This window comes from Lagopus muta, chromosome 1 (genome assembly GCF_023343835.1).
Source record: "Lagopus muta isolate bLagMut1 chromosome 1, bLagMut1 primary, whole genome shotgun sequence".
Lineage (NCBI taxonomy): Eukaryota > Metazoa > Chordata > Aves > Galliformes > Phasianidae > Lagopus > Lagopus muta.
The window spans coordinates 129,206,924-129,218,071 of NC_064433.1; the positions used below are offsets into that span (position 1 = coordinate 129,206,924).

Here is an 11,148-nt window from a genome sequence, read left to right on the forward strand (position 1 = left end):
TAGCTGCAGTTGTCTTAGAGCTGCCTCCTGGATTTTCGCTGAACTACACTGTTGAGTTAGGCTTTGGATTGGCCTTGAGTCCGCAAGGATAAGTTAAACATTTGCTTTAATGCCTACTTCTCTTTTATAGAGTTCTGCCCTGAAACTATTCAGTGGTATTCCTTGTTACTTTAATCAATGCAATGTATGTCTGAAAGTAAAGCGTGTCTGGATCGATTGCCTTACATGAGCATACATCCCCTGGACAGACCTGCAACGTTGTGTTGGTTTCTGGTTACTGTTTCAGAAGGGAGATTCCGTAGGCACTATGGCTAGAAAAAGCGTACACAAAGTCTAGGTAACAAATTATACTAAATCAGCTCAGTTTCTTCTAAAATTGGGGCAATTAATGTGAGCCATTTCACACAATGCTTTTGTTACTAAATGCTTCATTCTCCAGTCTTTATGCTATGCCACAGAACTGAAACACAAAACATTTGACACTGGCAGTCTTACCTTACACGTAAGGTTGTACTTTCTTGTGGAATTTAGACTTCCAGAGATTGAAAGATCATTAGTATTTGAGGCTGGACAACTCAAGTCTTAAGAATAGACTGGGGGAAAAAAAAGAACTTAATTACAAGTATCATATTAAATTCCTGTCCTGGATAAAAGAGCCAGGTGAAAAAATAGATCGGTAATAAAATGCCTGATAACAGTGCAAAAAGAAGTAGTTTCTTACCAATATACTATTCTATGGTCATCCACAGTCTTATCATACTGACCCTCCCTTGGATGAGTGGCTGGACTATGCAGACCATTTGATAATCCACTTTGACTGTTTTGTGTTAGGTGAATGAAACTTGCATCAAATAAACATTATGGATCTTCATCAAGTATTTTTGACACTTTACACTGTGTTTTCTTAATGGTATTTTTGGGCCATTGTCAGGCCCATTGGGCAGTCGAGTTACTTGCTGTGTCAAATATTTAGACTGGACTTTTCCTTAGTCTGTGATTTTCTGCTTTGGATCTTCTCCAATGAAGAAGGTATCATACATGTTTCATCTTTTTAGGCCAAAAGTAGTATTTGCAAGTATCCTGGCAGAATTGGCAGCAAAGGTAAGCAGTTAAAGCTGGTGCTGAGGTAGAGTTAAAGCTGTTGTCTACAGGTAGTTGCTACTTGTGTGAAGAAGCCTCTTGTTTAGCTGTTTGACTGCACGGAAATAATGGACAGCTCTTCTTCAAACTATTCTCATAATCTCTCTGAATGCAGCTTTGCTGGATGCTTACGGTGCTTTTAAATGCATTCTGCCAAACTTACAGCATTTTCAATCCTCAATAACACCACTTGCTTTGTTTTCCTAATGTTTCTGTAGGGTTGGGGTTGACCCAGATCAGGACCCTCCACCTACTAATGACAACTTCCAAGTCTTACAAGGAGTAAGTAATTAATATAACTTCTCTATTAGGCTGATCCTTATTTTATAACTGAGATGATGAACTGCAGAAGCTACGTGTATGGCTGAAACCTTCCTCTCCTTGCTGGCAAATCAGTTATGCATGTTACTTTATAACATTCAAATAACGCCCACCAAAAACAGTTGTGTCTTTAGGCGTAACACTGCGGTGTCTCCCTGCATTTCAGATTTTTGTATGTATGTACAAGGCCTCAAACCTCTCCTCAGATATACTAATACGCTCTGTTTATAGCAATGTGCTTTCCTCCTCCACCAGCCGAATGCATGCTTGTAACATTGTGCAGCATAAATGGTCTCCCCTTAAACTGACACAGATAATCCTCTTGCTTCTGTCCTATAGTTGATAATAAATTTTAGCACTTGGACTTTGCTTAGAATCAAAGATTCTCAGTCAAACTTCAACTCCTGTGTAATGTACCGGAACCCAGTTGGATCTTGCTTCTATTGCCCACCATCTTTGAGGCAAAAGGAGCGTTGAAAAGATGTCAGTTACCTTCAGCAGACTTTCAGTGAATCCCTAGTGCAGCGTTCTATGCATCAGTAACAATCAAAGTGCTGCTTTTTTCACCTACAATACACCATGTGTAAACAAGACTACTGGAAGGATGTTATTCAGTTTACCTTCTTTGTAAATTGACTGAGTTCACAGGAGTTTATGGTCTGAAAAGAAAACATTTCCTGAGGTTTAACTGGGAGTTTCCTCTGTAGAAGCAACTCTCCATCACATGTTCTTCTGTCCAGATCGTAGTTTACACTCTCCCATACAGTATACTACTGCAGTGACACTAATTGTTCAGTAGCACAACTGGTTGATTATGCAGGAGCCAGCAAGAGGAAAATGAAGTTGAATGGCAGGAAATGTAGATGACTGGACCGGAGGATGCATAGGGAGCAAGCATGTGAACTTTGCTTTGTAAACCCTGGATTGTGTGATGCTGGTGTTCAGACTGGCCAATGATACGTGCGTGAGATACTTGCTGCATTTGGGATCAGCTTTCTTATTAGCAATCTCCAACTTTGTGTGGGATTTTGCATCTGTTTTTCATTTTGTCACAGATTGTACAGATATTTACCTGCTCAGGAAGCATCTCTTTCATTACAGAAACTACATTAGGCATCTCTGTTCTTTGTGATAGACTGAGTCTAACACATGATAGATTCCTGTAGATTGCATGTATATTCTCTAAATTTTATGCGTGGAAGTGACCAGAAGGCTGGGCCTCAAAATGCCATTTACAGTGAAGTTATGGCATAAAACCAAGGTTAGGAAGTGGTATTGTGGTATGATGGCTTTTAGACTGCTTGTCAGTATCAGTGGAATTGCTTTAACAGGAAACAGCCCCAGCCAGAACATGGGTATTCTGTTCTCATTCAGTGTCTGTGTGGAAATAACTTGCTTGCTTTTTTCCCATGTAAACATAAAGCACTTATCCATTTGTTTCCCTCTTTAGCTGTGCACTGCATTCCTAATGGAGTCCATTAGTCAGTTCCCTTTGGATTCCTCTGGCTTTCGCAAGACCAGAATTGGCAGCAAGTCACAGTTAAAGAAAATATATTGTTTGGGTTGGGGAGGCAATGAGTTTCAACGAAGGTTTAGCTCTAGGTGAATGAATCATAGGGTGTTGTGGTTTTGTTTTGGGGGTTTTTGTTTGTTTGTTTTTGGTGTTTTTTCGTCGTCATCCCCCCCCCCCCCCCCCCCCCCAGATGAGGAATACCCAGGCCAACTCTATCCTGTTCTTTTCTAGCAGTTTGGAAGATGATTCATGCAAGGCGTTCTCACATCATCTGTTTCCCTGGGCTTGACTTTGGCCTCTGGCCAAAAAAAAGTAACAAAAGTAAAAACAAATGCAGCTGCAGCCCAGCTGGTGGGAGGACTTGCTGCACAGCTAGTGAGGGGACTGTATTTTAATACTTAGCACTTCTGAGAGCTGGTGTGATGTAGCACTTAGGAAGTTTGCACTATAAGCTTCCTCAATTGTGATTTCATTGTATATTCCCTGTTAAGTGTAATTCTTTTAAGTGGGATGTATTTTATGGGTTCTGCAGAAGTTTATCAGGCATGCTAAATTCTCTTATTCTTCCAAGGAAGCAGTAGGCTTAAGGGAAAGTACATGACATACTCCTTGAGTTAAGGAGACCAACCGAGTAATGAACAGTCTGCACTGTCCTAGTTCATTTATTTGACAAGTAGTAACAGGATAGCAGAGAGGCTTATTTATCAGTTTTGGACTTTTTTTCTTCCCTGTTACTGCATTAACTATGTGGTAAGCATTAAGGCTTAAGGTTCTTGCCACCAAGTTACATCATTAAGGTAACTTGAGAATGTTGAAGAGGGCCTGCTTGTTCTCTGCACAATCATATCAGGTTTTTTTTTTTCTATAGAAAGTAATCTCAGTACAAGCAAGTCTCTAAATAATAATGTTCTGTCATCTGCATATCATATTGAAATCTTTTGACTTTGTTGCACAGGACATTATAATGTGAATGACTGGAGTGTATAATTTGTCATAGAATCACAAAAAAATTGCTTTTCTGCCTGAAATACTGAGTATGATTTTTATCTTATTTCCAGGATGGTCCTGATTCTGAAAGAAGGAACAGAACAAAGCAGGAAAGTGCGTGGCTCTTCAGGCTGTGGTACAGCTTTGACCATAAGTATCCTTCTGAAAAAACAGCGTTTCTTCAGCACGTGAAGTATTCAGATGTTTTTTTCTTGCCATGTACCCATGTGTAGCTTTAGGCACTTGAGAGAGTCAGGTATGACAAAGAGCAAGTGCTTGACAGGTTCAAGGCACAACGCTGAAACTTCAGCTTCCTGACTTGGAAAACAGGCCTTTCCATTTAGAGTATGGTATGCCAAACTTGCCAGATGGCAAAAAAAAGGCAGTTCTGTGTGTTGAAGACCTGCATAAGAAGTGACACAGACAGTTGAGAATTTCAGATCCTCTGATTTGTTCTGTTAATCTGCTGGTGTTCAGAGCACAAACTAGTTTTCTAGCACACTGTGCGTGTCTTACACACAATTCACTGTGGTGAAGAGTCACCTGCTTTTTGTGAACCCTGATATGGGAAGTTCTGGCACTAAAAATATACGCGTGATCCAGCTTATTTCCTTCAGAATATTCAGAACTTCCTATGAGTGTTAATGCACAGTGTCCTTTTGTGTCTGTATTGTACTGTACTACCTCTCTGAAGTTGTCATTGTGCCTTGTTTAAACTTCACAGCAGTTTTCATGCAGCTGTCCTGTCCTTTGTGCTTGTATTTTTTTCTTTTTTTCTTTTTTTTTAACTACTTAGCGTGTTCTTAATGAGTTTATCATACAGGTGTTCCTCTGCAACTGCTTACGTTCACTTAGTAAGAAACAGGGAAGTTCTTTTGGCCTTGCCAAGTCACTTTACCCAGAAACTTAGATGTTTCAGTATTTGATTCCTAGTAATCTGAGGCAGTTAAAGGTACCTAAATGCCTGTGACAGGGCCTTGATCTTGTTGCAGCTTGCACCTGAGAAGTGACTGTATGGTCCACAGTGTTGTCTGTTGGTTGGTTGGGTACTGTTGGCCTGCTTGGAGCACAGTAGCTTCCTTCCGTGCCTTGTACATCAAGATCTGCCAACCAAGGAATGTTGTTGGGAGCATTTAATCCTAACAGCACTTCAGAGTAAAATCTGTTTGTCATCAGTACTCTCATGTGCTGCTGAAGGGACAAAGCTCAGAAGTGTGCTCGTACTAGTTTAAATGTTCATAAATGTTAGTCATTTCAAGCAATCCCTTTGAATGTAGCGACTAATGTTCAACGCTATCTAGGTCAATTTTTGTTCTAATACCTGCTTTTATTTAAATCAAAACAAAAAAAAAAAAACAATTTGTGTGCTAAGAGCAGGAAGGACCTGGCTGTGACTGACTGCCATTCCCCCTGCCCTGAAGGAAGCAGAGCTCTCCTTCCCCCCCGCCCTTTACAAAGGGATGTGCCTTATGAATAACAGGAGTAGTTGGCAATACCGACTTCCCTTCAGCAGCCACAGCAAGGGGGGGAGAGCTAAGTGAAAATTACAGTTAGGTGTTTCACACAAACTTTGTTAAGGCTGCTAATAATACATTTGCTTTCTCAGTGGCAACTAGTAATCATTAGGGAAGCTTTCTGTGAACTTTGGGCTGACAAAACTGACATCCATAGGCAGAGCTGTACCTTCAGTAACATTCTGCTGCTTTTGTTGCGAGGAAGCATTCCGCTAAAGATCTGCTGCATTTAAATTGCACGTAAGGGGATGGATGATCTGTAGAAATGTTACCTCCACCTACATCTAAATGTCAAAATATTTTTTTTTTTGCTGATGCGTTCACATGATTTATGAGTAAAAAGGCAGATTGTCTCAAGATTTGCTCTTCACAGTGGAATTCGACTTGAAAAAGACGCGAATAAGATTCATTTGGCAGTGTGCTAATGCTGGCTGTTGTGTGCAGAGCACTGTGCAGATGAGTAACTGGGATCTTCATTCCTCTGGAATGTGGAGTTCATTCAGTGTTGTGGGCTGTGCTCTGGGCTCAGCCACAACCGTTAAATGCAAAAGAAACAGCAACTCTGAAAAAATACTAAGTGTCTATTAGTGAGTTTGCTTTTTGTGATATACTTACTGCTGGCCTGTCTGCCATGGGGAAACACACAGGCCAGTAGGTTGCATAAGGGCTGGGGGAGAGTGTTTATTTCCAGGACTGGGTGTAGCCACACTTGTTGGGGAGGGAAGGAGGAAGCTTAACTGCTGTGGCATAATTATACCATGATGTGTTCCAGTAAATGCACTGTGCCAGGCTCTGCTGAAGAAGAGAGATACCTCTGCTTAAACAGTCTTTCTTTTTTTTTTTTTTTCTTCCTAAACACTCTCCTCTGCTGAGTTAGAATCAGGGAAATGGTACTAATTCACAAATAGACTTGATTTTTCTGAATGTAGAGACTTAAAGTGGCTAAAATACCTGCAACGTGCTTATATTTAATATAGTCAAACTGATGTCAGGAGGAAAATGAAGAATTGTGGTCCTGATTTCTGGCAGTGTTGGATGTATTGGTGTTCTCCCCCAGCTCTGTTCTTGTACCAGACAAGATCAATATGCTGCTTTGTAGCAGGGATGCTTTTTAAAAAATTGTTATTATTTGGGTATATCATCAGTCTGAAGTAATAAAATGAACAAACATGGATTTACCTGGGGTCTTTCCCATGCCCACTGTCATCTTGGCAGCATTGCCTGGGCAAATGCTTTCGTTCCATGCTATGTGATTATGGCCATACAGTCTTCCCTCTGCCTTTTTGAGGGCCTGTGGTGTGCGTGTGCACAGCAGTGATGTTTTTGAGCCTTACCAGAGTAACTGCTGTAATCTTTTGGGTGTTCTGATGTCCAAGACGCTTCATGTGTGAACTGAGCCATTCTAAATCATGCTTGAATTTTGAAAGATAAGATTAATAATTTCTTTGAGAGCTCTTACTTTTAGGTCTCCTTAGGCTTTGTCCAGGCTGTGGAGATCTATGGTCACACCTCTGTGGCTCACTGCTCAGCCAAGAGTGGACAAATGAGGTGACTGTGTTCTTTTGGGGATGTTGGGTACGTAGTATTTTGTTACTTACCTCTGTTGAGTCTTGCAGGTATACCACCTTGCTACCTCTGGCTTGCAGTCATGAAACTGCTCCCACCTGTAGGTCAGCAACACATTAACATTAAAGCACGTGTATCTGCTTGCTCCATTTGACTCAAGCCCAAAAGCTGGAAATGTTGCAACTATATGAAACTTCCATAAGTTAGTTTGTTCTCTTTGCAGAAAGCAGGTGGATAAAGAAACCACCCTTAGAAGGATCAAGGGTACATGGGGCTGGGGAGGGGAGATGCTTTCCATTTATTTGTTTAGTGGATGTTATGCAATTATTGAGCAACATGTCAATCAAAGGCAGAACTATACTTATGTAGAAACTGTCTTTTTGTTTTCAGTAGTGGTTTTCAAGAGCTGTTCTGTTTTCCTTAACGAGTCTAAGTTATTTAAAGCCAATTCTCACTCACAGTGGCCCTCCATTGACCACGACTCTGCCCAGCTGGTGTGGCCTCATAGCCCGCTGCTTGACAAGTCCCCAGGTTTATGATGTAAGTAAAATAACTCAATACTTCTGCGTTTTGTTTTCTTTATGTATATGACCTCAGCAACTTATTTACTTGGGCAAAGGTGATAAGATAAATTTATTGTAAGTAACTGCTGCTGTGTCCTAGGCAGAAAAGAGTGAAGATAGTCAACCTGAGGCAACAACTTCTGTTAGTAGAAATCAGATGCTGTTGTTGTTCAAATACCATTTAATGATATTTAAGGACATTGAAAAATTATAGATCTAATTAGTAAACTAGTTGTTCATGAATAACTTCAACATGTTTTGTCCCTTCTCGACACTTCTGAACAAGATTCCTTTCCTGCTGTTGCTAAGATTGTATTGAGGTCTCCTTGAGAAATGACATTGACATATTTATCCATGCCAGGAGGAAATCTGGTAGGACATCCCTTCATTGTTTCCACAGTGAAATTTAAGATGACATTTCAGAAACTGTTTATCAGTTACTTATCTCAATCTAGCAGGTCAGCATACTAGCTGTGTGGCCATGCCTTGCAATAATTAATGCTGCTTTCTCCTGTTACTCTTGCAAGATCCTGATACATGTCCTTCCTATCTGTAAAATGCTTCTAAAGTCTTACAACTTTCTGTGAACTGATTTGTAAATACAGTCTTAGTACTGGCTGAATGCTCTCAATTGCACATTCTCCAGGATGGTAACATATTTGCTATGTTCAAGTAGCATAGCCAGATTTCTATTATTTGGGCCAGAATTCTATTATTTTTTTTCCTAGAAAGTTTCAAGTCCCACATGGAGCTTTGAAATACTCCTCACTTCTTACTGTATTAGAATCTTGCTTTTATCTGACAGGAAAATTTCCAAGAATTTTCAAACTTCTGATGCTTATTTAGAGCTATTAGTAATGCAAGAAATTGGCTTTGTTCCCATCTTTGCAGTGCCACTGGAGATCTTAGAACAGATCTAGGCTGGATGGCATCCATCAGAACAATTAGTCTACTTGTGTGTTACCCATGTGGCTATCTGTGTATGATCTTACAAGATTAGATCCTCAGTTACTGGATAAGTAACCAGAATGAGCATGTAGGCTTTGGCTATCATTTTATCTTATAGTTTGGCCTTTTTTTTTTTTCCCCAGTACTTCTCATTCTGGGTTGCTTCAACACTTACTGTGTTGTGAGTAAAAGTAGAACAAGGGGCAATGGGCAGAAAGTGGAACACAGGGCATTCTGTATAAACACAAGAACATCTTTACTGTGAGGGTGACAGAGCACTGGAACAGGCTGCCCAGAGAAGCTGTGGAGTCTCCTTCTATGAAGATATTCAAGTCCCAGTTGGATGCCTACCTGTGCGACCTGCTTTAGGAACTGCTTTAGCTTTGGGTTGGACTTGATGATCCACAGGGGTCTCTTCCAACCCCTGCAATTTTGTGATTCTGTGCATGGAAACTTACTTAATGGGGTTAGTTCTGTGTCACACCTCACCACCTGAGATGCAATGCTAATTTCATCTCTGTATAACTCGCCATTTATGTTAAAAATGCTTACAAGGCTGCTTGCTACTTCTAACACTCATAATGTGGATCTTCCATATTGTATTCTTTTTTTGCTGTTTGTATTTTGTTGCATTGCTGCCTTAAGATTAGGGTTATCGGTTCAAGGTGTAATTTCTAGTTTCCTTTCAAGACTTCCTAACTCTGTGATTGCTTTTTACTTCTTCAAAGTTGGAACTAAAAAGCACAAGAGGCTGCTGTAGTTCATGCTTAAAATGATTAGTTTTAAAACTTTCCTCCTGTCTTTCACTTCAGTGACCTCTTGGAAGGGCTTTACAACTTATCCTAAAGTAATGGAGGTAGATTTGAATTCACTTATGATGTGTCCTTTGAAACTAGCAGTAATTCCCTTTTCTACCCACTACTTCATTTGGATGAAGCATCTGTGTTATCACTTACTCCTCCTGATGAAGCACTCCTGGGGATTTTGGCTTTGCTTGTTGGTTGAGGGGTGTGCTTTGTCCTACACGTGCTCCCATCTGTTTTTCGAGATTGTTTGACCCTTGCATCATGCACAGTGTGACACTTGGTATGAAAGTACCAGAGAATTGAATGTAGTTTTCTAAACGTGCAAATCCAATAAAGAAACTCCATTTGCAGTATGCCATAGTCTTAGGAGGAGTAATTTTCTGATGTAAATTTTGCCACCTGTGATGCCTGTGCTGTATTCAGCGTGAGAGGTCAAAATACTGCCTGTCAGCAATAAAGACTGGGTTCTTAGTAAGCTTTAACAACTAGATTACACACTGTTATCTGTGTGACATCTCCACCAAATGTTGTAATGAATGGACGGAATGCTGTGAAGTTCCTTGAGGTGAGTGGGTAATGGTGTGTTAAGTCAAAACAAACTTCAGTTTTTTGCAGGGTTTTGAAGTTAGGTCCATAGCCATGATAATTTGTGAGTTTAAATAGTGAAGTTCGGACTTATGCTGCTTGAGTGAATTGAAGTTACTCCTGCAGAATTGTAGGGGATTACAGAGGCCAGTTTAGGGTTATTCTTGGAAGAATTTCAAGTCTCTGGGGATCTACTTGGATACATTTCCTGTCTTTCTTGAAAGAATTGTTCATGCTGTATGAAGCACAGTAGGTTTACACACACATTCTCTTTGCTTGTAAACATAGCATCAGATCCAAGTACTACATGGGTTTGGTCATGTGTGTTCTGTGGGAAAGAGTATGAAGTTAATTGCCTGCTGTTTGCAGTGTTGTTCATTGAAATAAGCAAGAGCATCTCAACCAGCACAAGGCCATGTTTGTTCACCATACTGTGAGAACACTGTTTTCTTTGGAACAGATCCTGTTTATGAGCAAGCACAGCCTGGGACAAACCAGAAAGGACTGAGTCAGGAATTCCCACGCAGTATAAGGCTTGGGGCCCCTCTCCACTCAGCACTGTGCTCCCAAAAGCTGCCCAGCCTTTTGGAGAAGCTCAAGCACAGTGTGTTTGGGTCTGCTGTCCTTGCTGCCATTAACTTGCTTTTAATGGCACTGTGGAGCTAGGAGATGCTCTGGGAGCTTTTGGTATGCTTGTCCTTCCTTAGTGCTTCTCCAAGGGCAAACGCTGTGATAAGAAACTTGTGGTAACAGCTTTGCAGCATCTTTGGTTTAATGCCTGAATGCTGCTTTGAGAACTGCCTGCTTTTTGTTCTTCTCAGTGTTTCTGCTTTTTGTCTTACTTTGAATGTCTCTTCTTCAAAGATGGTGTACATATAAGCATGACAGATGTTTTTAAATAGCTCGTTTTCTTGTGACTTTCTGAATTGTCTTAGACTTGTTTCCAAGACTTTTTTTCAATAGAAAGCTTGTGAAAGTTGTTTCTGTGCGCTGTATCAGAACCTTTCAATTTTGACCTTCTCTTGAAGATGCTGGCGTTAGTTCAGTGATTTTTTTTTTTTTAATCAAAGAAAGGAGGGATCTTAAACTGCATTTTACTCTTTGAGAACAGCACTTTTTATCACAATAACTTTCAGTAATAAAGGGTAAATGTGGATGACATGATGGTTCTGAGAAATTAGATTCAGTGTAAGTAGGGCTTGTCT

The 11,148-nt window shown here is 40.4% G+C and overlaps 1 protein-coding gene and 1 long non-coding RNA gene across 3 annotated transcripts in view; both read left to right on the forward strand.

Annotated features, from left to right (window-relative positions):
* Positions 1–11,148, forward strand: part of LOC125688422 (uncharacterized) — a 140,619-nt gene that overhangs the window by 110,658 nt on the left and 18,813 nt on the right. The window lies entirely within an intron of this gene.
* SLC9A7 (solute carrier family 9 member A7) overlaps positions 1–11,148 on the forward strand; it is an 81,629-nt gene that overhangs the window by 51,668 nt on the left and 18,813 nt on the right. For both annotated transcript variants that reach the window (XM_048934502.1, XM_048934504.1), the window contains 3 exons: positions 1,359–1,422; positions 4,033–4,115; positions 7,476–7,581. In XM_048934502.1, the coding sequence (XP_048790459.1) occupies positions 1,359–1,422; positions 4,033–4,115; positions 7,476–7,581 (253 nt within the window). The remainder of the gene's footprint in view (positions 1–1,358; positions 1,423–4,032; positions 4,116–7,475; positions 7,582–11,148) is intronic.